Genomic DNA, 27,891 nt, shown 5'->3' on the forward strand with positions numbered 1-27,891 from the left:
AGAGGTGTGTGTGAGGTGCATTTGAAACGTGACCCGTTTACATCATTTCTGTACTAGAAGTGGCTAACTTCAATTTTCACTTTCACTTGAAACATGGACCATGACAACTTTTATACGATCGATACTGTACTTTCTATTCCTTTGATTTGCTATGGATTTTTTTTTTTAATTTAATTCAATTCGACCAGCATCCTGGAACAGATTGTCTTGGAACATCAAGAGCTTCCACTGTACATGATTCTTATTGTTATTGTGCTCTCTCTGACTTTAGCTGCCGGTGTGCAGAGCCTGATAGTCCGAGCAATAAAACTTTAAAACTGTGGAGCGAGAGAAACATCACAGCTTCTTCTGTTCCTTGGGCCAATCTTACTGTCAAGGTAACTTCATCGGGTCAAAGTATATAAACACACACACACTCATGCAAATACACACTAACAAGCAGAAAATGCATTTGTTAGCAAGCAACCTATCCTAACCTCTCTGAAGGTTAACGGCGATAAAGACATTTCATCGATTAGCTTTTCTTCACGGAGCACGACCAAAGTTTGTCTTGGGAACGCTCAATGGGCCTGACCGGCGCTCCTTCGGTCACTCATTCACTCACCGCAGCTGCTGTTTCACGTATTTCCCCGCCCCTCAGGAGCAACACAGTTCCTTGCAGAAGTCTTTGCTCAAACGACCTTGAGACAAACTTGTCCTCATTCTACAGGAATGCGTGAGTCTGCAGGGGGACTTTGTAGGGACGTCGTGTGGCCATCATGGCCCCTACACCCCCGATGTCCTCTTCTGGTCCGTCATCTTGTTCTTCTCCACTTTCTTCATGTCAGCATTCTTCAAACAGTTCAAAACGAGTCGCTACTTCCCCACCAAGGTAATCCGCAAAACGGTGATGGGGGCTGCGCACGCACACGCGCGTGCGCGCACTAAATTCTATTCATCAGATTTCGGCATAGGCGCAGATTAGTCATCGCTTTCCTTTGAGGGGTCTTTCCATATGCAATCAGGTGCGATCCATGATCAGTGACTTTGCCGTCTTCCTCACCATTGTCGTCATGGTATTGCTCGACTACATCATAGGAGTACCCTCCCAGAAGCTAAAGGTGCCCAGCAAATTCCAGGTAAATTGGGGAAAAAAATTCCTGTTAGTAAGATTCGATGGGGATTATATTTGCAGCTTGTGCGTATGTTTCTCCATTAGCCCACCAGAGATGACAGAGGGTGGCTGATCAGCCCAATCGGACGCAACCCCTGGTGGACGCTCCTGGCAGCCTCTATCCCTGCTCTTCTCTGCACCATCCTCATCTTCATGGACCAACAGATAACCGCTGTCATCATCAACCGGAAAGAGCACAAACTGCTGGTATTTGATCATGTTTGATGTTGATCGAACAATCCCATTTACGCATACAGTGGAACCTCAAGTCCAGATTTGTTCAAAACAGTTTTTTTTTCTCATTTTCCCATCGGGAATAATGGAAATGGAAATAAGTTGTCACCGTAATAAAAGCTTTATTAAATGTAAGTATTATTACTTTGTTACTTTTTTTTTTAGCTCTTCATTCTGCAACCTATTTTAGCAAGTTGCAAAGCAGCCCAGGAGCTCCATTTGATTCCGCCGGCAAAGCTGCTTATTAAATGCACATTTTGGGCCAACGTCTTCTCTTCTAGCTTCACACATTTGAATAGACTACTTTTGTAAAAAACTGTTTCAAAAGGCTAAAGCTATTACCCGCACAGTCTAATTTTTGATCTCGACTAAGCTGATCCCATCTAAGGTATGCTGAGGCCCTGCGTGACATTATGATGATTCTTGTGACGTAATGCTTGTCAATTTCGAAACCCTGAAGTTTAAAATTGAGCGAAAGACCTCAAGAACATTTGACTTGAAATGCTCCTCCATTTGTTTCCCAGAAAGGTTGCGGGTACCACTTGGACCTCCTGATGGTGGGGATGATGCTGGCCGTGTGCTCCATCATGGGTTTGCCGTGGTTTGTCGCCGCAACTGTCTTGTCCATCACTCACGTGAACAGTTTGAAGCTGGAGTCGGAAAGCTCAGCTCCAGGAGAGCAGCCTCGTTTTCTGGGCATCAGAGAGCAGAGGCTCACTGGCCTGGTCATCTTCTTGCTGATGGGATGCTCTGTATTCATGACTGGCGCCCTTCAGGTGAGTGCTGCCACCCTTTGGTTGGCACATACATTTCATCCAGAGCATTACTTGACTAAGATTTGATGAATATCTTTTCTTACTCAGTTCATTCCGATGCCTGTGTTATATGGTGTCTTCCTCTACATGGGAGCCTCGTCATTGAAGGGCATCCAGGTAAGGTGTTATGTGACATATACACTCAGCGAACACCTCATTAGGCACACCTGTAGTCTAAGTGGATCATCTACACAAATTCAGACGTTGACAAAAGTAGACTGTGCAAAACGCTATTGCTAATGCTAAAAAATTTGTTTGAGTTGTGGAGCAACTCATTGAAAATAACAACAATACTTGAATTCTTTTTCTGAAATGAAAAATATTACAGAATATCACTTTTAGTAAGAGAATAATAGCAATAGAATTATTCTCCATTTATTTGACTGTACTATACTGCCTCCTGGTGGCTAAGGTGGACACACCAGAAGGCGTTGCATTAAAGCATGACGCAAAAACTGTTTAACACTTTCCATTTAGTCATGTTATTAATCTACATTTTCCATAGAAAGTACAATATTATTGAGTGTTATTTATACTTATTAAAAAACACGAACAAAAGTTTTTTGGTGGGGTGGGGGGTGGGAACAAATCATTCTAATTTCCATTCATTTCAATAAGGAGAGATGATTTGAGATAAGAGTGTTTTGAGTCACAAGTGTGGTCCTGGAACAAATTAAACTCATATTTCAAGACACCACTGTACAACGCAAAAGGTGTACAGTGGTGTGGTAAAGAGTTGCTTTAAGCCCATATCTCGCTGAGTGGTCGAATGTTAATTTTTTTCGGGTTCCCTCAAGATCGCAAATGTCGCAAAGACGTGTGCCTGACATTCGCCAACAGTTTTGATGGTCGCAAACACTTTTTCTTCTTGCAAAGAAATGTTGAACATGTTCAACAATTTTTTTGCGCAAAAACTGGCATACGGCTTGCACTCATGCATTTGAAAACCTCATTGCTTGGCCACAGTTCTTTGACCGTCTGAAGTTGTTTGGGATGCCGGCCAAGCACCAGCCAGATTTCATCTACCTGCGTCACGTGCCCTTGAGGAAGGTTCATCTATTTACGCTCACACAGCTGACCTGTCTCGTGCTTCTCTGGGTCATCAAGACCTCACCCGCTGCTATCGTCTTCCCCATGATGGTGAGCTGACTACTCACGATGGACGGAAAAGAGAAATACTCTATTGTTTTCTGAGGGCCCTTCGACTCAAATTGCATGTTTTTCCTGCTCTATTTCTGCAGGTCTTGGCTCTGGTATTCATCCGCAAACTGCTGGACCTGTGTTTCTCCAATCGGGAGCTCAGCTATCTGGATGATCTAATGCCGGAATGGAAGAAAAAAAACCTTGATGATGCTTCCAAAAAGATTGAGGAGGTAGTTAAAATGCAAAATGTAAATGCTCCGTTGAAACACAAAAATAGATGCAAATATTGATCTGTGCATGTTGATGCAGGAGGCGGAAGTTATGCTCAGTACAAAAAGTGAAGACGCTCCAATTGTTCACATTCCTCTGGAGAGCAGTAAACCAGTGCAGGCCTCAAATGCCCATGACCCCAGGTGAGCGTGGTTATCGGGTCGATACCGGCCTTATTTTAAGGTACTCGTGTAGAATGCCGATACCAACCATCGATACTTAAGATAAATACATGAAAAAAAATCTGACAGTCCTCCTCGGCAGTAATTGGCTCTATATGTGGCAGTTTGACACATAGGTGAATCATCTTTATCAGAAGGAAAAGTCTTTGTTCACATTTTCTTTCTCGTCGTGTTAAATGAAATTTTAAATGTCAAAAGAACAAGAGGTGTCAGTCCTCTTTATGTAGGTTCAAGACCCAAAGCTATCAAAAAGGGGGGGAAAATGACGTAAAATGTATCCAGTGCTCTTTAAGGCATAATTTTCAAAAGAATTTCAACTGTGATATTCACGTCATTCCACATCTGTTATTTAGCTTGTCTTCACATTTATATTGCAAGTGAGCCTTTTTTGGAGATGGGTTTTCTCTAAGCTAAATGCTAAAAATGGCTTTGCAGCATGGGGTGAGAGCGCCACCTGTTTCTTTGGTATGCAACGGGCAGCCCGCAAATGTGTTCCATGTATGATTCAAAAAAAAAAAAGAAACAAATATAAATGTTTCATCCGTGTTTACGTGGACACAGTCTTGATTGCCTTTCTTTTCCTGTGCGTCATGTACAATATGTTGCTCTGTTTTTGGGTGCACCCTCTTTGTACTTAACACTGTGACACTTAGCACTCCCTCTCCCAACATCGATTTTGAGCTTCTTCTCTCCTTCTCACCTCCTCGCTCCCTAGGTGTGATCCCTCTGATATTAATATATCTGACGAAATGTCTAAAACCACCATGTGGAAATCTCTCAGCTCCAATCAAAAGGACTCTCGTCCTGTTTCCGCTAAGAAGGCAAGGCTAGACCCTGCGTGGAAACGCTCTCACCGCACTCACTCTCTTCCCTGTCTCTGCCCCCTTCTGTTATTTTCTCAGCTCCTCAGCTGAACTGTGCACACTGTTCTCTCTAAACCTGATTTGTTTGCTTTTGTAGGATTGAAGAGCTCGCCTTCATTGATGAGTAAAGATTCCTACAGTGCATGCAACTGTGCCACAAGGCAGTTAAATGTCCAGCTGGACCCCTGGGATGTGATTTGTCTGTTTGGGACCGTTGGCCACCGGAGCGATTTGGGAAAGTCTCTGTAATCACTATGAGCGCCACACAACACACACACACACGCACGCACACAGGAACACAGCCATCCAGGTAGAACTAGTTTTAAAGCAGGCTGACAGCAAGAGAATTCACAGTGGACCCAGAGCCTTTTCTGTTTAGAGTGCCAATGGGAACAATGACATGTCTGCAACATTTATCTGGATGTTAAAATCAAATTGGGTCTTCCTTGGCCATTGTGCCACCTCTAACAATTTTAAGGAAATCTGTAGTTTTTGCCTGATCCTGCTAACCTGACAAATAAAGCAAAAGACAACGACGAGTCGACTGATTGGTTAGTGTCGGAATCCGCACTTAACTTCATGTATTTCAAGATTACTTTTAAGTCTTGTGTCAATATTAATAGAGTATTTTATTTTGATGGTAATTTTATATTTGTAAAAATGGGAGAAAAAAAAAGTACGTTTTTATCCAAGTGCTTCACTTTCCATTAGAACTGTTGATCTCGATGCATCGTCGTCCTAGAAAATCCGGAGGGTTGACGATAAAGTTGGGACTTCACCAGAGAGTTTCACACTTTGTGTACAGACACGACATGAATGAAATTGTACAAAGGTGAAGCACAGCGAGACGCATTCCCAGCTTTATGCATGAGTGGATTCGTCAATACAACACGTCCACACTCCACAAAATTATATATTTGTCAATTCTATAATTTCATAGCTGTGAGGGTCAGAAGATTCCAGTTACCGGTAATTATTGTTTGAATCGATTTTTTGGGAGTAGATTAAAAATCAAAGTATAATTACTATGCGTCACTTTAAGCCTACATGTCCGTTTTGTGTCGCCTGAATATTACACACTCGGCATCGATGAAAACAGCCAAAAGTATCTATTATGTCTGTGCCCCAGACAAGCTTGTTAAAACTCCCGCAAGGCACTTTGGTTGGAGGATTTTGGATGTGTTGGAGGCTTTGAGTTGCAGAGCATTACTTTTGGAACTTTTGCTTGATTTTTGATGAAGTGTGGGAGGCGGTAGTGGAGGGGGTGGAGGATTATATAAGCAATAATTTACCCAAAGTCCATCTCGAATGAACTGTATGGATCGCAATTAATAAGTTTTTGTTAATCGGGGATCCCTTGGCACCATTGAACCCTTGATGAAACTTGAGTGACATTTTTAATTACATTCTGAAACAAGTCCACATTAGACCAGAGGCGCATTTTCATCCATCACACTAATTCTTCAATCACATGCGCTTCGTGTAAAGGTGAGGTCATACTTGATCCACGCTTAGACCTAACACTTTATTTATAGTAATATGACGTTTCATTTTTATTTTCAAGAGATCCATGAAGCAAAATGACTCTTATTGTAATGATTTATTTTCGCTAATGATATTCCAACCTGTTCTCCTGATTCTCTGTATATAGCTCGAGATGCTCGGTGGCTTCATCGAAAAGCTGATCGAGGCATTTCTCTGCCTCAAAATGACCGTAAATTCAACACGCTAGAAGAGTAATGTGAAAATGATGTTATGTGTCTTAGAATCTGCTTTTAATTCTCCTGTAAGTAGGAAATGCAATTTATTTTTTTGGTCTTTTGCACTGTGTATTTAATCTTACAGATTGCAGTGCATCGGCCCAGTAATCTCTCACTGTATCGTGTCGTCATGTTGTGACACTTTCTTCTTGGCCTGTGCGATAGTTTTTTGTCTATTCACGTCCTGTACTTTCAAGTATGTGTTGAAACATTTGAATGTTAATATTCTGTGTCGTCTACTGTACGAGGCGGACCGATAGCTGAGCTAATTGATGGTGTGCTGTAATACTCACACTACTGTACAGTACCTATATTCAAAGCCAAGACTGAGTTGAAATGCAATGAGAAAATAGTGATATATGGATAAATGTGAATATAAATATTTTGAAAAGGATCATACGCCAAAGCAAACTGTTCGGTGATGTGTGCTCTGAGCACATTTCTTTTACTCGTGTGTTATGTATCCCGATTTCACGACACAATAATGTATTTGTGAATGTATGGCTGATATGCAGCAGAATGTCATCAGATGTACGCTACTGGAGATCGTATTGTGTCGAACTACCGCCACCTCCCGTAGCATCATTATTGATTGTTCTCGAGCATCGCAAACTAAATCTTGTCACAATTAACTGGACTCTTCTTTTTCAGCATATATTACAGTACAGTAGAGAAGATGATCTGCTGATGAGCGCGTGTAGTGAAACTGTGCACCGTGGCCCTCTGCTTAACAGGCGACCAAGCTTCAAGGTCAAGGCAAGGTCGAGTGAAGTTTTCAGGGAGATGAGCGAGTGTCCTGCAATTGAAATGGAGCCATATAGAGCGAGTGCTCTCTCTACTTTCAAACACTCAAAGAATGTCTTAGAATAAACGACATGTTTTTATATGTACCTATATATAATGTTGATTTTTGGATGATGTAAAAAGAAAAATAAAGTATAACACAAAATAATCTCGTTTGTCTAAAGAAAAAAAAAAGCTAATTTTAAGTACATACAGTATTACCTTAAGTCATAATTTCTTGTCAACTGATTTCACTTTGAGGCAGCACGGTGTATTACTGGTTTGCAAGTCCGCCTCACAGTGCAGAGGTACCGGGTTCGATTCCAGCTCCGGCCTTCCTGTGTGGAGTTTGCATGTTCTCCCCAGGCCTGCGTGGGTTTTCTCCGAGTACTCCGGTTTCCTCACACATTCCAAAAAGATGCACGGCAGGATAATGAAACACTCAAAATTGTCCCGAGGTGTGATTGTGAGCATGAATGTTTGTTCGTCTACGTGCGCCCTGCAATTGACTGGTGACCAGTTCAGGATGCACCCCGTCTGCTGCCTGACGACAGCTGGGATAGGTTCCAGCACGCCTGTGACCCCGATATCATATCATGAACGTAGGACGTTTAAGTAGAAGGATGCATTGGTGATTTCCTCATCTCAAACAATTCATTGAAACAAAAGTTAACAACGGTGGGTACACCACAACAAAATATTTCAAAATGTCAATACTGTAACTCGTCATGTGCCCTTGAGCATCAATTACAACTTGACAACGACGTCTCACGGCTGTTCTGGGGTGCAGAGTTTCTAATCTCCACGGCGACTCAACTAATCCCACAGGTTTTTAATCGGATTTAGGTCTAGAGAAAGTGAATGCTATTCCGTTTGAGGTACACCAGTCTCCCAACAGCCGTTCGCTGATGATGCGACCTCAATGAGCAGGAGCATTGTCGTCCATGAAGATGAAATTGGGCCCCGGTTGTTCATGTAAGGGCACAATCACTGGATTAATCATGTTATTTAGGTCGTATGGGCTTGTCACTGTACCATTCACAATGTGTAGGTAAATTCTGTACTGACTGGACACACGTGCCCATACTGTAACACCGCAGTTTCATTCTTTGTGGATTTGGGCCTTTATGTTTGAGTGCTTGCTTAACAAGATAAAATAATGTGGAACATGCTATACTAAAACAAATGCAACACTGACATAATATATAAAGATAAACTTGGCTTTTAGAGAAATATAATTGCGTAAACTAAGTTGACAAGAAAATAATACACTTTAAGACAGTCACTCTATTTTTTATCGAGATTTTTGGAGGCGATGGGGGAAATTGATTTTTAATATAGTTCAGTTTTTTTCTGCCCCACTAGGGGGCAGCCGCAATCCTTTCAAGAACATTTTGTTCACAGACTGGGAGGTCATCGTTACGATCGTGTCCATTTCTCGCCTACCTAAACTGCAAGATCTCCTTCCATCTGCTTCCCTCCTTCCTCCTTGTGTCGCCCGCCCTCCCCCACATTTGATCCTTGAGGTGAGAGCATTGTGCACATCTGGAGGTGATCCTCGCTGCCGAGGAATAGCCTGTGGGAAGGCAGGCCTACCGGGTTAAAGATGCACAGCACCCTTTATGTATATCTAAATGTGCACGCCGCCAAGCCCGAGGGTGTCATGTGATCCCCACTCCCAATACTGATGATTACAAACAGCTGGCGGGGCTGTGGCCTCGTCCAATTACATGTGAAGTTGGCGGTGACATCACGGCGGAGGAGTGGGGTGCGCGGGACATTTTGGATGGCTTTTCACCTCTTGAGTTTAAACAGACACCGGCGAAGTGACGTGATTGACACTTTTGTTGCTGCAAGCCCCGTGCATACTCGCCATCTATCTATTTATCTATCTATGAAAAAAAAATAGATTTCACCTCACTTGAAAGCGGTTGTTGGGCTGTGTCATGATCATAAACATCCGACTTCTGCTTTTTGCTTTGCTTTCAAGGTGATGACACGTATTTGTGACGTCACACAGCATCAACGTTATTCTACCGCGCTCAGAAGACAACATTGCGGCCTCCCATCCAAATTAATCTTATTTGCCTCTTGTTCAATGTTGGACCCAGTGAGCTGTGGAGGTCCTTTCTCAGTGAACAGAGGCAAGCTCAGGGCTGGCCCTCCCCTTCATCAATCTCTGTCATAAATCTGTCACGCAGAGAAAAAAGGAACTGCTGAATACAGATTTGTCAGCAATTAATCTAAGCTCTATTACCGGGCCGGGATATTGTGTCCTCTAAATCGGAGAACAATAAGCCACTCTTAACATGGAGCATAACAACGCTGGTGGTGTATGTGTTTAAAAGAGAAGAGCACTCTTGCAAAGAACAAGGCCATTTTGTTGATGAAACACAGTGATTCAAAACTTCCTTTTGCCCCCCCCCCCCAGCACAATTCTGCCTGCTGTCGTCTATAATTGGAAATCATAAGAGACAGACCGGTGCCATTAAACCTCGAGGAGACGCAGAGGACTTGGCGAGTGAGTTCAACTAATTGACATTCTGCACTTGATGATGGGGAACGTGCACAAGAACGACATGGGCCTTATCCCGCACACGCGCTGTAGTTTGTGCACATGTTTGGATAATATGTATTTTTTTTGAAATACATATTTTTTAAGAATGGAGTTCCTATTGTTTATCTATATATGTAGTATTGTTTTAAGAATACAGTTCCTATTGTTAAGATATTTCAAACAAGCAAAAATAGAGATTTAATTCAGAGAGGAGAGCATATTTATTCTCTTTATGCACAAAACACATACCGAAATTGTACTGAACTATGGCCCCAACGTATGGACCGTATCATGCACTTTATATATTGAATCATGTTATTCGAGGTGTTCATAAAACATTTCTAAACGGCCTTATCATTTGACTGCAGTGACACAATGGCGCATTTCCGTTACATTTCCTCTTCGTTTATCAGGTATCCTGTTCCTGTTTGCTCGCTTCTTTTCTTTTGTTGTTGCGCACTTCACCCTTGACGTCACTTCATGTACAAAGACCGAGCCGGTGGGCACGATATTTGCGTGCAGGCGGCAGGTCCAGTTCAGAAAAAGATTTGTGTGTCGTGTTTAACCCCCGCCTCACCCGTGCACACGAAGACACACGCCGCCCCGCCCGCCCCCTTATTATAATTACTGGGACAGTTCAGTGGAGCAGTGGGCCAGTGCTCAGCTGCTTGAGACAGAATTAGAGTGGCAAACAGCTGAGCTTCTCTAGGGTACTATCATGTGACCTATCCCACCCACAGGGCCGATAGGACCAAGGGTTGAGTTACCATGTGCAGTTTCCAGCATGGCCTTGTGTGTGTGTCACTACATGTGTTCCAAAGTGCGTTTGCAGCACAAGGGCCACACCAAGCAGAGACAATTTGTGCTATGAACTCCAGCCTGCTGATAGGTCTGTCTTCGTGAAGAGGACATACCGGTACTCCTTTGTAGGCTTTATTCCCCCCACGTCCACCCAGCTTGTTCCACTGACCCGCTTTGGGCCACATGGCGACACACGGAGGTGTTTCTTCTGTAACAAGAGAGCACATCTGGAAGCTTCAGCTCAACGCTCCCTTATCTACGATGAAAAGAACAGCCCCTGCAGCACATTGTGGGATTGTTTAGATGCATTGTTTCCTTCCCTGGAAAACAACTGTGTTGCTTTTTTTTTCCTTTCTTTTTTCTAGTGTCTGTCAGCAAGCATGTAAAATGTGAAAGGTCTAATGGCAACCCAACACTTCCAAAGCTTTCAGTGGCGTCAGTTCAAGTCAAAGTGCTTTTGGACAAAAGCATGACATGACACATTGAACAGCCCCCCCACCCCACCCCCAATCAGGATGTGATGAAGACTGTAACTTGTAATTATTCATTCATTCATTTTCCGATCCGCTTAATCCTCACAGGAGGTGCTGGAGCCTATCCCAGCCGTCTTCGGGCAGTTGGCGGGGGACACCCTGACTGGTTGCCGGCCAATCGCAGGGCACACACAGACGAACAACCATCGACGCTCACACTCACAACTAAGGACAATTTGGAGTGTTCAATCAGCCTGCCTTGCATGTTTTTGGAATGTGGGAGGAAACCGGGAGTACCCGGAGAAAAGCCACGCAGGCGCGGGGAGAACATGCAAACTAAACTCCACACAGGGAGGCCGGAGCTGGAATTGAACCTCTGCACTGTGAGGTCGACGCGCTAACCACTGGACCACCGGGCCACCCAACTTGCAATTAGTGAAGTGATAAAAGAGTCTACGTTTAGACAGATTGGTTTCAAAATGTATTTTTACCAACAAACTGAATAGTGGAATCCTGCACTCACACAATTGCAAACCACAGTTTAATTAACTCATTCACTCCCAAAGACGTTTCTAAACATCTTTTTAGACTTGGTCTAGAATCGTCTGGTACTGAATGAGTTAAATACACGTAAATAATTATGAAATAGCCATCCCAGACTTCATTATAATACACGAGAGTTGGGCAGGACTATTACTGGTACATTAATGAAACCCGAGGCAAACACTCATATGGTGGTCAATATTACATGTTGTTGATATCAATCATGCTGGTGGATTGTTGAAAATGAGGAGTGTGACCAAATTCAATTTGCCCTTGAAGGCCACCATACTTCTTGGTTGATGCACACACTCTACAAATCGGGGGTGAACATTGAACATTTTACAAACTCGTACTATTACGATTTTTCAGCACTGCCAGAAGGTCCGTCAGTCTGTCTCTGACGGATTCCCGTTTTGCTGGTAAATAAAAAAACAAAACAAAACAAAAAACCAGGAAACGATATGAATAGACTGGGTAGATACGATGTGATCTTTTTGAGCTGCATGCGTACAGAGATGCTAAACCAACGTCTGTGCTTTCTCTGACCTTTGATAGAACTGTCGCCCCCGCTAACATGGCCGCCACCTCGACACGTGTTTTAGCCTGCTCTAGTCTCCTCTAAGTCTGAGAGCAGAGCGACCTGGAAACATGTGACCAGTCTCTGTCTGTCGATGGCACCGCATCACCGTTTCTGGTGAATTGCGGCCAATTCTGGAACTAACCGGTGGTTACTTAAGAAGGGGTGTTTTCAGTGGATACAGTTTGCATTAGATCGAGGTGCCACTGCATGTTCTAAATCCCTCTGGTAGCACGGTGAATGAGTAGTTAGCAACTCTGCATGACAGATTTGAATTTTGGGATTCAAACCAAAAGTCAGATGGCATGGGCTCCTGCTTACCCGTGACCTGAATGAGGACAAGCAGTGGCGGAAGTGAATGGAGAGATAATTCCCTCTTCCACCAATAATATTTTTAGTGGTGCAAGATTACATTGAGCAGCGAACATGGACGGAAGAGTGTTGACATACCGTTGAGCAATGACAAACAATGCTGAAATTAAAACCCTGCAGTGGCCGATTGAATGGAAATAATCATCTTCTGAAACAAATCTCAATTGTGTGTGCGCGTGTGTGTGTGTGGAGCGTGTACTGCTGAGCCGTGACCGTTTACAGCGGAGTAACATGAGGAGTTGACCGGCTCGTCCCGCCTCCACCATAACTCTAAATGCAGAAGGCACAGCTGTGTTTCCACGTTTTGAGGCGCAAGGCAAAATAGACGCCACCCGAGTGGGCTGAAGACGTGAACACGATGGAAATTAAACGCGGCGTGTTTACAGATACGAAGGGGAATGGATGGTGAGTTACAGGTGAGGAAATTAACCCACATTCAAGTCAAATGTCTGAGGCCAAAGCTGGGGGTCATTTGCTCTTGCCCGTGCATGTGTGTAGGTGGTGGGGGTGGGGGGGGGGGGGGATACATCAGGAATTAGGTAATATCGATCATGCTTGTCGCAACCCCACCCACCCGACAATACTAAGATCAATGCTACTGATCAATACAAGTTATTGACAAGAACTGAACTTCTCACGTGGCCAGCCGGGGAGAAAATTCACTATTTTTCAGTCGTGTATGTCCCCGTTCATGCTCATTCATCAAAGTGTTCAAAACAATAGGCGCGCGCGCACACACACACACACACACACACACACACACACACACACACACATGCAAGCATGCATATATTTATGCACTGCAGTGGGAAGGTGGCTCCTCTCTGACATAGCATGATTGCTCATTTCTCTCTCTCTCTCTCTGTTTTTCCTGCTGAAATAGTTTTAACAAAAGAGGGGGAGGGGTTTTGCAGTTGGGGGAGGGGATGTGTGTGTTGCTCTGTTGTCACTAGGCCGGAGAGGGAGGGAGGGAGGCTGAAGGGCAATCGAGGGAGTGGAGGAGAGAAAGATATGGTCCCACAACGGAGTGCACACGCACACACACTTCGCACACTCTCGGGCGCCCTGCTTGTTTTGTGGAATAGTGGATTACTTTTGAAATATTTGGCAAGCAGATCCCGGCATGATCAGGTCGGTAATCATTCGTGAACTCAAAGCATGAAACGGTCTTTTTCGGCTTGGACATGTTCTGCTCTGCACTCCTCTCCTCATGTGATATGATTTCTCCCATGTGTTGTAGGATTCTACTTTGCATGCTGTGACTTTTTCCGCTCGCAGAGTGCATGGCATTCCCAATAGTTTGCCCTGTGCAGGGAAAAGAGTTGAGATTGTAACTGGAAGAATTTACTCATGTTTTGCACATTCTTTAAAATGTCACTTTGTCATTTGCTTGAAAAAAAAAAAAGGGTCGGACGTATGAATGCGTTGTGGTCGTGTCGTGTGCTTTGCGGTGCGCTCGGTCTTTTCAAGGATTAGAAACTTACCTGCCGGCCGGCCGTGCGGTTTTGTGGTCAGAGTGAATATTACACACTCAGGACAGAATTGACAGAAACTGAAAGCATCAAAAAGGCTGCGTGCAGTTTACAAAAGACAATGTTACAGTCACTTTTGGAATTGTTTCAGAAAGCAACCCGCGTGCATATCTCCATCCCGTTCTTCCCCCGAGATCGTCAAAAACGCTTCACGTATAAAAAGCTAAAGGTCCACAAACTGCGATCAATCATCACTCAAAATTTATGTGCACGTCTCTCCTCATGCCCACTTCGACCTCCGAAAATATTCGAACGATCACACCAATATTTTGGATTTCCTCGACATCAAGCCTTTCGCCGTCTCGCTATAAAGAAAATGCTTCACATCACTTCACGTTGGAAAACGATGACCAATCGTCACCAACATATACGTGCGCGTCTGTACTCATGCCCGCTTCCGTCTCTGAAAATATTCAAATGATCCCCACAGCATTTTGGAATTTATGAGTGTTGAGTGTTTTCCTCACCGTAGAAAAAGCTCAACTGCGATCGAATCAAAATGTATGTGGACATTTCTAGTTATGCTCTCCAGTTACCTGATAATTGATCGCAGTTCTCTGACATCAAGCATTCCCCCGTTCCCTTGCAACGACCTGCGTCAAACCAAACTGACCAGCCCGGCTCTCCGTGTGTATGACGACTCTGACACTGGCCTGCGCGCGTTCCTCAGGTGGCCGAGGGTCCCGGCGGCCTCAAGGTGTGAGATGAACCATGGAAAGGTGCGGGGGTCCGCTCACTAGCCCAGCTCGCATCCGCCCAACCGACGGCAGCCCGGGGGGGTCCTGCGGCATGCAGCTGTGCTCTCACTAGCACCAAGTGGACCCGGTCCTGTCCTCCTTACCTGGGGCCAGGGCTGCAGAATGCTCAGTCCTGTCACCCCTTACAGTAAGTTTACACAAATACTTCCAAATAGAAGCCCCCACCCCCAAAAAATCTCTTAAAAACAAGCAAGAAAAAAAAAAGCGCTTTAGTTTTGCTCATCATCTGTTTTTGACCGTTATCTCATCCTGTGGCAGCAGAGGACATCAAGGGGTGGGGGGGGGGGGGTCATCTGGGAAGTCCTGTAGAGTGGACAGACATGCTAATGGTTTTTACAGCTGAGTCTCCAGGCTTTGCATTGAGGAATTTCACAGAAAGTGTGCAGCTTCTCTTTTTTTGCAGCCCCTCCGTGTGAATACGGTGCCGTTTGTTTAGACACTCACTCGCACAATAAGATGTCTGTCCTCGCAGGGAGGTTCACAGCAGCGGGTCCTTATTTTTTCAGGGGAGTCGGTTGTTTACTATACGGGGAAGGCTAGATTTAAAAAAAATAAAAATAAAAAAACGGATTTATTTTCTATGCATGTACAATCCTATAAAATCGAAAGCACCGTTCAGTATGCGCTTGTGTTAATCAGAAGAGGTTGCTATCCAGGCTGATGAATATGCTTCTATTGATTGACTGGGCTATTGATTGGGGTTAGCTTTAACGGGATTACGCTGCTAACCTGATTGGAATACTGCAACAGGAATTTATTTTCACATTTTCATTGAGCAATGCCAAGGAGAGGTGAGAAATGTAAAATGGTAGAAGGCTGCTTCAGGGAGGAGGGCCTTTTTTTTTTTTAGGCTAAACACAAGTAGCGCTAGCGTGCATCTGTCACATTCCTCCCTCCAAAAAAGACTCACATCTTCTTGTTAGATTTCTTCTCATTTCTTTCTTTTTTTTTTTTTTTTTTAGCCCTCCGCTTCTGTTTTAATTGCATGGTTGCACTCCTGTGCACCACCGTGCAGCCTCGAAGACTCCAAATTCTCAATGTGACATCGAGAGAGTGATGTTACTGTAGCTCCTTTTCGTGGCCATTTCCCAGGGCTGAAGCGCTTGTGTGACTGCAAGCTGGATTGTTAGTAAACTGGTGTCAACAGTATGTATTGAAGCATACATTAACACGCCCCCCCCCCATCCCTCTTCCGCCGCCTACACAAACACATTAGGCTTCTATTACAATTAAAGCAGCTTGTTAAGCAAATTGTAGCACATTTTAGGTCCTCATTAGGTGTCATGGCAAAGATGTGGCGCTGAAAGAAGCAAAAAGAGCACAGTGAAGGGCAGATGGAGAGGACGTGAGGAGGGACTGGTCAGCTGCAGCCTGATATATGAGTGGACACAATAAGCAAAAGGGGGCCAGGCCGGCCTCTGCCACATGTGTGTGTGTGTGTGTGTGTGTGTGTGTGTGTGTGTGTGTGTGTGTGTGTGTGTGTGTGTGTGTGTGAGAGAGAGAGAACTGAAGGGATGGGGGAAGGGAAAACTGACCACACAGGCTCGGACACGGTCGTCTTTTACAATAGTGCAAAGAGAAGGAGGCTGCTTTAAGAAAGGAGGGAAATGAAGCTCAAGTGGAAAATCGAAGCAATGGAAAGCAGTATTGATTGCTGTGAGTTGAATTTGGGGCCGTTTAAGTGCAAACGTTGAAATGATAGAGGCCCATGTGGAAAAATCCCAGGATGACATAATACTGTGGGAGTTTGGAGCAAAAGAGGAAAGTAGAGGGAGGTTGTTTATGCTCCTTCACTTCATTGGACTTTGCTCATTGCGTCCATAATCCAGCCCGCTTCACAAGCAACCAAAAGGAGATAACGCTGCATTAATATCCCAATCCTCCCCATTGATGTCTTCTATATGGCTTGACACAGTCGCGCAAAGTCTTTAACTAGCGCAAATGACCCGGTAATGTGCAAACTACGGGTGGGAGGTGGGGTCATTTATCAGCACCGTGTACAAGTACAGTCCCTCTCCGTCCGTGCAAGTGGACAGTACGTGCGCGGCGCATGGACACAGAGAGGATATGTGCTGTGTAAATAGATCGCAGGTTAGATTCCTGGCATTCCAGCAGCCTGACTCATCTGAGAGATGACCAGAAGTCTCTCTCTGCCTGTTTGCCGGCCGAACACTACGCCGCACCAAAAGGCACACTGCACTTGAGCCGCGCTTTGCAAATGTCCGTCCAGTCGGAGATGGAAGACTTTGTTTATCGGGAGTGGAGGACAAGCAACAACAACTTCCCGGAGGCTGTGTTTTTTTTCTTCCCCCCCCCCACTCCCACTTCTTTCCACAGCTACTTCTGATGCTTCACAACCCCCCAAATCCCATTCCCTTTCAGGCCCTTCCCCCCACATCTACTTTCATCTAATTAGCCCCTAATTACTCAAACTGACCATGCAGTGGACTGCGGGTCCAGTTTACTTCTGCAAACATCCCCGACTTGCATAACTTATTTGCTACTTAAGAGGAATTGTCATTTCAATAGACGTAATTAGCAGATTGCGCTTTAAAAGAAGTGCTTGCCTCGGTCTTTGTCGATCTCTGTCATTGAATCAATCACACGAGCAGGACGATTTAATGTGGTCGTATTAACACGAATGAATTGGTGGTCCGACTTGTATTGATGACTGCTATCATTCGCGCTGAGGTCAGCCTTCCAACAAAACCGCATGCGATAATGTAAGTGCAACTCTTCCAGCTCATTGAAACCGTTTCTGCTTCTCCTGCCTCAACATGTTCTGTTATCTTCTCAATTGTTGTAAGGCAGACGACAGGCTCGTACTGTTGGTACTCGTAGTCGTACGGCTGAACTGGAACTCAAGTCACAATAAATCGCATTGACGTGATTGCGGCTCTCGGTCTTTGAGGCCTTGATTAATGTTACGTAAAGGTTAACTGAGAACGCAAGATTATTACAAAGTATTGAATTCATGTCAATTCATTGTGTGAGGTGTCAAATTCAAGATCAAACACTAACATGAAACGTTTTTGAAAGGATTGGTTACGTAATATCACTGTTGTAACACCCCAAAAGTGAGAACGTTATTTATTTATTTATTTAATAAAATTGAAAACTATGATGTAGTCATGTGATCTGCAGCATGGATTAATAATAATAATAATAATAATAAATTTTATTTGTGATTACCATTTGTGCAGTGATTTAAAAAGGTGTATTTTCAATACCCCCTGATCAAATTTAAGAAAACATTTGGGGCTCATATTTGTGAGCCCAGTGCAAGCCTGGCACGAGGCAGCCTCTAAATCTGCGCAGGGGCAGACTAGACCGGATTTGGGGATTCTTGCAAAACCGTCCAAGTGGCCACGGCATGGTACATTTTTTTTTTTTAAAAAGGGCGTTTTGCGCCGTCATGGGCGTGAATACAGCCGACTTGATTCGCCGCTAATCAAAGCGCCTCTTCTCATTCCCTTTAAATGCAGCTCACAATCAACCCTTATGATGAGAAGCAGTCTAAAAAATGAATTGATGGATATCCATACTGTTCAGAAGTTAATTATCAACGGTCGGTTTATTTTAACAATGCATCAATCACCATGTACATATTTGTGTCTTTCTTAGAAAAAAACTTTAGAATAGTCAGCAGGATGTAGGTATATGTCAACAATCATAATTAAAAGAACAGAAAAAAACTATCAAAATAAACAACTTCTAGCAGGCTGAATGGTCAGATATTTATTATGACCTCCTCTTTGACTTTCATAGCAATAGTCGAAGCGCGCCTGTCCGAATCATAAATAGAATCCCGATGAAGCTTTTATACAGAAATTGCTGAAAGAAATGGCCGTTATAAGATTGAGCCCCAGAAAATGATCATATTATATTCCAAGAAAATCGCACAGCCGCTTGTACGCCCCCTAAATCCACGAACTGGAAATGACCGGAGTACACCGTGCGCCATTTAGTTCAAGTTTGCTGAACCATGAGTGGGTATTTCCCATAAAGGCGTCATCCATGCGCCCATAGATGTGTGATGTGCATCAAACTGGCAGTACGACTGTATGATGATCACACTGATTAAGGGAAGCTGTCACAGTACCAAGCCGGCTTAGTTCTCATCTTTGTCTGCTGCTAAGCCAAGCGTGGCCAAGAATGGAGGGCTCTCTACGAGTTCCAAGCCAACACCAGTTGCTAGATTAGGGCCGGGGCTCCCTCACTCATCCCTCCTAATTCCTGGGCTAACCCCCACCAGTCCCCCCCCCCACACACCCATACGCACCCGAATACCCTCCCTCCGACACAGATGTCTGATGCTCCAGCACACATCGGCACTTTTAATGGGTCACTGAAATGCCCAATACATTTCGCTCGAATTGGAAAAGGAGTGGATTCGAGCGAGAGAGTGCAGCTGTGGGAATTACAGTCTTAACGGTATAGTTGGTCGTTTAGGGAGAAAAACTAGAGTCAGGTCATCATGTTTCTTGACTTTACAGAGATCTGATCAACTGGATGGGAGCGGCGGATATTTTGCATTTCATGCAAAACACCGGTGATCGTTTGTAATGTCATAAGTTACCAACAGTCAATGACATCATTGATTTGATCTATTTTTGTTTTTCATTTGGGTAGGAGGGGTTTCCTCTCTTTCCATTTTTCCTGAGTTTCCCAGATTTCTGAGTTGAATTCTTTTTTTTTTTCCCCCGCGAATTTCGGCTAATCGTGGATGGGCCGGTCCCAATCCACTGCGATCGGGGGGTCGACGTTACAGCAAAATAAATAAAGTTGTTTTCATAGATTGGTTCATCTTCTGATCAGTCACTGATTGGTGATCAGTTAATCTTGATCATGTAATGCCTACTTTTTTAACAATTGATCAGGCAAGAAACGACAACATAAAAGGTTATGAGGGAGATTCCATTCAAGACGTGAAACAATTTGGCTTTGAGAAAGATTATACTGCCCCGTTTTGATTGTCAGAGAGGTACAGGTCTTTGTTAAGGTAACTGTTGTCATGGTGATGTTTTGAGCGGTTTTCCCTGCCTGCTAAATCTAGCGTGACATGATTTGTCTCCTGGTCACAGTTTGAGTTATATCTGGTCAATCTTTTAGCTTGAATCGACTGTAAAAGGTTGTGTGTGTGAGGCACATGCTAAGACAACAGCGCTGCGATGTAATGGTGATAATAAATATATGACATTAGATAATAATTGTCAAAGGCTCACTTGAAGTATTTGAATCAGTATCCAAGGGATCATTTAATGCTGCTAATGTCGATCCCTCCAATCGATCGGCGTATGTTGTGTTGTACCGCAGCATGATTCATATTTTGCCCGAGCTTGTCGCCATATCTCACAATCGCTTGATGGAGGGTTGCAAGCCCTCTTGTGGCGCTGGCGATGTCTTCAGTTTGTCTGTCTGAATGTCAGATTGGTGACACTATTGGGATAAAGAGCGTGTGCGCTAATCCTTTATTAGTCTGCTTTCCCAATCTGCACACACTCCAACTCCATCTCCCGGTGTCTGAGCTCTGCGATCCACTCCCTGTTAGTACATTCCATTCTGCTGAATTTTTGATGAGGATTCCAGGATCGCACTAGATTACTGTGCACAAATATGTCTTTTAATTGATTATGGGCAATCTGTTGAAGACCAGATGAGATTGGGACCTCTTTAAACTATTTGCCCGCAAGTGTTGATTAAATTTATGGATGAAGTACTTCGCTAAAATTTTGTATAGAGCTACAAAGTGGGACATCAAATGATAACCACTCAAAGCAATATCATTTATTTCGCCATCTTGCTCCCCAACACTACTTTTGTTCCTTTTTCTCTGTTATCTCGACTAATATATGCCCATTGAATAAAGACGATTGCTATGTGTAATACAATTGGACATGGGATGCAAAACACGTTTGCTGTGGACTTTCACAGCAAAGTCAAGTGCTGAAGTTGACTCAATCAATTCACGGTAATGGAAATGCGAGAAGACATCGAATATGAATGTCTCTTTTAATGGGGGGTGGGGAAAGGGTAAAGTTATTTTCTTACTCTATACTTCTGTTTGTTTGTGTGCATTTTTTGAGATAATTGTGCCCGTCTATCCGTCAGAGCCATGATCAGGAATTCCCTAGAGTGCAGGGATTTCTTCCATCCTGGGCGGAGCTTCCTGATGGCCAAGAACGCTGCCATCCTTGGATGGGATGAGCAGGATTATTGGGTTGAAGGATCATTTAATTTAGGGATCAACATGTGGACCGTTTAGAGGCCCATCTGGTGGGCCTGGTGGACATGTGACACGACCAGCACTAATCTGCATGTAGACAGCGGTAAAGTAGAATGAGCAAGTGTGTGTGTGTGTGTATTTATTAATGACCAGACTGCAGTTAAATTCTTTTTGAAAAAAAAAAAGCAACAAACTAAAAGTGGACTTCAGACACCCTCCAAAGTCAAACAGTCCTAATTGTGCACCTTTGTAGATAGCATGTATTTTGTCTTTCAGATTCATGTACAATTAGTAATTGGGAGGTTCACATGAACAAACTTCTTGGTAGAGATGGAAAAAATAAAAAATAAAAATTGCCAAATTAATTTGGGCACAATGAGTAAACATATTAAAGTACTCATTAAAGTGTAAGTAAAACACATGTACACAATCTTAAAGGGGAAGTCAACCCCAAAATGTTCTGTGTGATAATATGTTCCATGCGCCTTCACTACTCAAAAGAGGGCATTCTGATTAATATTGCGTATGTGGAGTATGAGTTAAGCAGCAAAATCCACCCATTTTTACCCATCTCAGGGGGCAACCATTTTGCCACTTTCTGTCAGATGAAACTGACATTGCAGTTGGTCAGGGCTCAGGCAACGACCAATCATGGCTCACCTGTTATCTGAAGCTAAACTGGGCAACCCCCCCCCCCCCCCCGCCCCAAACGGTGGATTTTACTGCTTAACTCATATTCCACACATGCAATATTAATCAGAATGCCGTGTTTAGAATAGTGGGGCTGCATATTGTAAAGAAAATTTTGGGGTGGACCTCCCCTTTAATAAGGCTCTAGTAGTATAATACGTTTACTTTAATAGTTACATTTACTTTTTCCTGTCAGAAGTCACCCGAGCCCAAGCCCGGGGTCAGTCCAGATTAAAATACTTCACAATGCCTGGAATGTCAGCCAAATGCTAGTCATGGAGAAACCAGTCACGGGTCCCTCTGCTTGTGGAAGTGTGTATAATCGCACACGAACACACTTTTTGGACTGCTGAATCAAATGCTACTGTCAGCATGCAGCATGACAAAGTACTGTGGTTCCCCTGCTACAAATGACCCCGCCCACCCTCGGCCCCCTCTCCAGCACACCCCTGAGGTTTGGGTTCGAATTAGATCATACGCTCGGTGGGGGTGGTTTTGTTGACTGGGAGACTCGCTTAGCGACAACAATGGCCTCAATGTGAGAGAGGCAAAGGCAGAGGACAGAGTTGCGGCCAATGGAGGCTTATCGCCGTGGAGACCAGGCTGGGGGCTATGTTGGCAGCTTCTCATAAAGATTAGGACAGTTGTCCCCCCCGCCTCAATGAGGTGTTGTGGAAGAGCACAGGCTACGCGCCGACATGATGCTCAGCTAACCATGGTGACTCTTTGCCTCCTAATCTCTCTGAGAGCAAAATATTTCCGTTTTAATCTGGAAAATTGAACCCTGGAATACATTTATGGTGGCCCATTGCAATTCATTATTATTCTTTTTTTGCAGAACACATGTCACAGCTTGATTCACACCATTCTCCTTTTTTTTTTTTTCATTTTGTGTGTTTAGTACATCCAGTACCTCAGATTTTGCCACGGTCAAAAATGGTATTTCCATCTTCCCTTTTTTTGTCATAAAGTATACATGTGAGTTTTTCCACCACGTTTGTATAAGTGTTTACAACTACCAGTGTATATAACACCTTTGTGAGGAGAAATCTTGAAATATTGCACACTATATACTGTATGGGCGTGGACATATTAATCATCAGGTTTAAAAACTCCATATGTCTCTAACACATTCACAATTGCAGTTTTTTAATATATTTTTTAAATTGTATAGTTTTTAGTTTTGGGCCTGCTATTGGTTAGCTAAACCGTGATGCTAACTTAGCTAGTGTACTGTAGCTGCATCAGTGGGTTTTTAAATGACAGATTAATTTAGACAATGTATTTGTTGTCTCTTATTTTTGAGTGGCAAACCTTTCATGCTGCCATTATGTTTTTCTTTTTTCGTTTAAAAACAATCCTGGAATCTCAATGTAATCGTCTTTGGAGCTTCTTCCATGATCCTTGCTTCATGAGGTGGCCTCAGCAAATCGCCTCATACGGTGCTTTGAAAAGAATCCACTTCTTTAAAAAACAAAAAGCTATTGTATATTTGATCATTCTGATCGATGACTTGTCATCTAGTGCAAGTCAAAGTCAAGTCAAATCTCATCAATACCAAAACCATGTCAAGTTTTTCATAAATTTAAGCAAAGCAAGTACCAACACCTAAAATTCGCTCTCACGTGACTCGAGCCCCCCCGCCTCTGCCAACTTTCCCAGCGACTACAAATACTCACACTTGCACGTTAGTACTCAGGTGTGATGTGTACAAAGATAAGTCGCATGCTAATGCAGGTATTTGTTATCATCAGACCAAAAGTTGCGTTGCAAAAAAAGATCTGCCCAAAGAAGCCAATGACAACATTGGTGATGTATCGCGTGACCTCACTCAAAATTTCAAAACGATAACTGCGTTGTTCAAATCCACCCATCCTTTTTTTTTTTATGTTCCTTATCCCAGTTGACTTTGGTCAATAGTTTGGACACATATTGAACTGGTCACCAGTGATTCACTGAGTGATCAAACTAAACTCCAGCTGCCAGAACCAAAGTCAAGCAAGTGTATGTCATTGAAATGAAACTAACTGCAGCGTTCTTCACAGGTCTATTGAAGATGCACTGGTCTCCGGATCACACCGCCCCTATATCTCAGTGGCCTGAGCAGCACCTTGATGTCACCTCCACTACTTCGCCCCCGTCAGTCCACAAACATGAGCCCTACGCCTCCGCCGCTCGCCGCAATTACGCTCACACAGGTTACCCGTGGGCCAGTGATGACATATCAGCCCTTACCGCTTCTTCGCTTCTCAAGCGCTATGCGGAGAAGTACTCGGGACTGGAGCTGCCCTACGAGCGTCCCGCTTCAGGGGCCTACCCGGAACCTGGAGCCTTTCTGAAGACTGAATCGGAACCCTGGGCTCTAAGCCAGGGCATTGAGTGCTACCCCGGTATTGAAGCGCTAACCGGCACCAAGGTGGGCTCCGGATCCGCGGGCATCCCGACCACAGGAAGCGTGACTGTCGTGAGCAGTAATTTAGCCTCGGACCCGGGCTACAGCGGTGCTGGCTCCTGCGGGGCCCCGTCGTCCCAGGACTACCCTCCTGCCTACAACAGCACCTACCTGTCTTCAGGATACTGCCCTCAGTCAGGCACAGCACTTCCCCCTGCCCCTCTTCACTCTTTGCAGGCCACACCCACTCTCGTGCCCAGCTACGGCGCTAACACTCCAGTCTACAACTACCCGCCGGGCTGCTACCCCCAGAACAGCCTCTCTGCCAGTTACGGCCACCCCAGTGCCTCCTACTTACCTCCGGGGATTAGTGCCCCGACCCCTCTGGCCCCCAGACCCACTATGGTGGGGAGCGGTTACAGCTACCCGTCGCACAGCCTCGGTGGGGGCGCCGAAGCCGGAGCGCCGCTGAAACGCAAGGCCTTTGAGATGGGAGAAGACGGACAAGAGGGAGGCGAGGTGGAGGGATCGCGCTACAGAAAATACGGCAACGGCCTCAGCAAAGGCAACGGCTACGACATAAGCGGCTCCGGTTCTGATCAGCAGCCCTATAAACCCGGGAAGCCCCTCATGTCACCCCCTTATCGCGGAACAGGGGATTACAGCCCCCCGTCCGGCCTAGCGGTGGAGAATGCGTCCGGGGAACATAGCTTTCCTCATCAGAGGATGCCGATGAAGATACCGCCATCGCACACGCGAGCCGAAGATCCCACCGGGGGCCACTGACGACCCTCTTGGCTTTCAAGACGATTTCGCTTGGATCCAAACACTTGCAAGTATCCCACAGACGTGTTTGAATGTCACTTGCAACCACAAGAGGGCACAAAATGAAGCTTGATTATACCTCATCTTTTTTCATGATCAATGTTTTCCCAAAGATACACGGGGGCATTTTTTTCTTCTTTTTGTCATGTGAGCTTGGAGAATCGGTGGAGTATGGTTGGAGCATTCTCTACATAGATAAAGAAACTCGAAATGTATGCATCTCTCAGGATATATTTATTCCTTTCTGCTACTGTGGCAGCACCGTGGAAATGTTGCTTTTTTTTTTTTTGTAGAAAATGACATAATTGTATGTGGCCGTGTTACCAGGCCCATGACTGCAATGTACTCTAGCAGCCCACAAAGATCATTTCTGACCAAAAAGTAAGGAGAGCAATAATTCAAAATTGCCGTACTACTTCAGCACAATCATACAGTAGCTGATTCAGAGGCTTTAGGAAATGAATGTCCTTATATATGCCCCCCCCTTTTTTTTTTGCTTCCTGCCTCTTGTTTTCAACGTGTTCAACGCTACTGTTGTCCTCTTTATCCAAATCATGCTGCTTATATAAAGCTGGCCTTTAAGTTGTTTGAGTACAGGATCGCAGTTAAAGTGTTTTTTGGCAGGATACTTGATGTATGCAACTTTGGGGCTCGTTGTTTACATGCAGATGCTCAAAAGAGACTTACTTATTCTGAAGCTTCCACAAGAATCCATCTTCTATTTTGTCTTAACTATGAGCAACAATCATGCAACATACTGCTGAATTTCCTGCAAGCCAGCGCCTTGTGGTCATGCGCACACGGTCATGTAAACGCGTGCAAAATGGGGCCTGCTTGGATTGACTTTACTGATAGTCATTGTCTTTATTTTTTGCCTCTCGAAAGGAAGATTTATCGTCATGTTACTGAATACTCAGGAAGAATATTGTTACCTCAGAATGATGATGAATAAGAATGTATGTTATTACCTTTGGAGTGCTTGTGGGGAGCCCTTTAGAGCAAAACTGGAGATGTCGAAAAGCAAAGCATACTCTGAAATCTTCAGGGAATTTACACGGCCTTTGACAATAACGGTAAAAATGCACACACGCACACACACACAAACACACACACACACACAGTTTTGTTGCTCTGGGAATAAAAGTGACGATAACTGTACCAGGGCATGAAATGTTGAATGTAATTCATATTGTCTTTTTTTTTTTTTTTTTAAAGAAAGAACAATACATGCCATAATGTACATCGACAACCTTTTTAGATAAATGAAACATATTTTCTTCATGTATAGATTCCCTTATAGATTTTGGTGGCGAGATGAACGATGTTATGTGTTAGTCTTTGTAGTTTGCAGCAAGACGAACGATTTTATGGACAAACCACGCAAGATGGATATCTGAAAAACAAACACGTTTCAATATATGCTCTCGATATGTTTTTCAAAACGTCTTAATGTCTGTTTGGTTTCTGTTTTCCGCAGCATCTGATTGTTAAATTGGCACCACCAACAGAGGAGGTTTATTGCGACGATATTGCTTTGTGCCATTTTGTTAATCAGCAAAACCAGATTTAAGAGCACGACTCGCATCGATTTTTGGATTTTGGTGATGGAGTATCTTTAAAAGAGGGCACAAAACGTGGATGAGATTCCCTGTGGGGAAACTTGTGACACACGACCTCGTCACACAGCTTCAAATTAAAATATGAGATTGGTAAGGTGATACACAACTAAACCCCAGTGCTTTAAAAAGTATTTAAGCGCTTAGCTATAAGAATTGAATGCTCTTCAGTGTCATACAAGCAATATGCTACACAAGCTGTTGTTCTCATTCAGCTAGTTCTGTTGAAACCCAAATGGATTTCAGTATTATCTTTTTTTTCTCTCTCGATGTTGTATCTTGTGCATTCACAATAACCATTTCTACCTCATTTTAAAGACAGACTTGGAAATATTTATCTCATGTCCTATCATATGACAGATTCTAGGAGCAATGTTTCTCTAGTTTGACTTGTTATAGTCTACCTCTGTAAAACTGTCATGTCATGAAAATTAAGATATCGTACCTGCACCCCCAAAAATCAAAATGTTGTTTTTTTTGTTTGTTTTGTCTATCGAACCAAAAATGTGTGATGTTTGAGTGTTGTCTTTCACTAAAATGTACAATGTTGACAACTACATGTGGCACTGGTGGTTTGTCTTCTCCAGCTTCCATTACATATTTTCAGAACATGTCATCACCGATCTTATTCTTGCATCGACCTTTTGTTTTTATTCCTTTCATCTAATGTCATAACTTCAATGATAAGCCCTTTAAATAAACACAAATAATAAACATCCAAAGTGCTATTCCAAAAAAAGCGTCTGTTTGATCACTGACCAAAGTCTTTTTTAAATCATCAAATTCACGTGGTCATTTGTCCAAGTTGCATGTCTCTCCTTTAAATCCTCACCTTCGTGCACTCCAAGTAGAAGCCAGATAGCAAGTATCACAGCGACACCCTCAGGCCACTATCGACCTTTAATTGGTGATTTTCCAACTTCCAAGCCAAGAAAAGAGGCAATCAAATTGCTTTGAATAAGGTATGCCTTTGAAAAGATAAGGCTTTTTGTAGAACAAAGTGTTTTTATTGCACTTGTAATTTACAGGATAGTAGTACCGGTATATCAAATTGAGAGTTTTAACTCCTATTTCGTTTCCTTGTTGAACCCCACGCCAGTACGTTCACTTCTATCTACAAGTTACAATGCAATAATCATCATTTTAATACCTTTCTGAGAATGTTAATCAAAGCTGAGCGTAGAAGTGTCTTAAAGTGAATGTATTTGTTTCAAAATACCACAAGAGGGCGGTAGAGACCTGGACAAAGAAGAATGATAAACCATGACCTGGCATAACGTAGATGCCAGACTAGGGCAACATTGCGTCTAGTATTGCTGTCTTGCA

At 43.7% G+C, this 27,891-nt stretch overlaps 2 protein-coding genes across 3 annotated transcripts in view; both read left to right on the forward strand.

The window, feature by feature from the left end:
* Positions 1–7,052, forward strand: part of slc4a8 (solute carrier family 4 member 8) — a 34,009-nt gene extending 26,957 nt beyond the window's left edge. The window contains exons 15-24 of one of the 2 annotated variants that reach the window (XM_086117142.1): positions 272–377; positions 710–871; positions 1,005–1,118; positions 1,199–1,360; positions 1,912–2,163; positions 2,251–2,319; positions 3,169–3,342; positions 3,444–3,575; positions 3,655–3,758; positions 4,758–7,052. In XM_086117142.1, the coding sequence (XP_085973268.1) occupies positions 272–377; positions 710–871; positions 1,005–1,118; positions 1,199–1,360; positions 1,912–2,163; positions 2,251–2,319; positions 3,169–3,342; positions 3,444–3,575; positions 3,655–3,758; positions 4,758–4,788 (1,306 nt within the window). In that variant the 3' untranslated portion in view covers positions 4,789–7,052. The other variant, XM_086117141.1, reaches the window with a different exon arrangement.
* A 6,487-nt stretch (positions 7,053–13,539) lies between these two features.
* On the forward strand, positions 13,540–27,267 carry LOC147201298 (fidgetin-like protein 2). The gene is made up of 3 exons (XM_086118917.1): positions 13,540–13,657; positions 14,729–14,943; positions 23,778–27,267. The coding sequence occupies exons 2-3, from the start codon at positions 14,919–14,921 to the stop codon at positions 24,908–24,910; spliced, it is 1,158 nt and encodes a 385-aa protein (XP_085975043.1). The 5' UTR covers positions 13,540–13,657; positions 14,729–14,918; the 3' UTR covers positions 24,911–27,267.
* The last annotated feature ends 624 nt before the right edge of the window (positions 27,268–27,891 follow it).

The sequence above is a fragment of the Hippocampus guttulatus genome, chromosome 8, assembly GCF_054856545.1.
Source record: "Hippocampus guttulatus isolate MCC_2025c chromosome 8, RoL_Hgut_1.0, whole genome shotgun sequence".
NCBI classification, from domain to species: Eukaryota; Metazoa; Chordata; class Actinopteri; order Syngnathiformes; family Syngnathidae; genus Hippocampus; species Hippocampus guttulatus.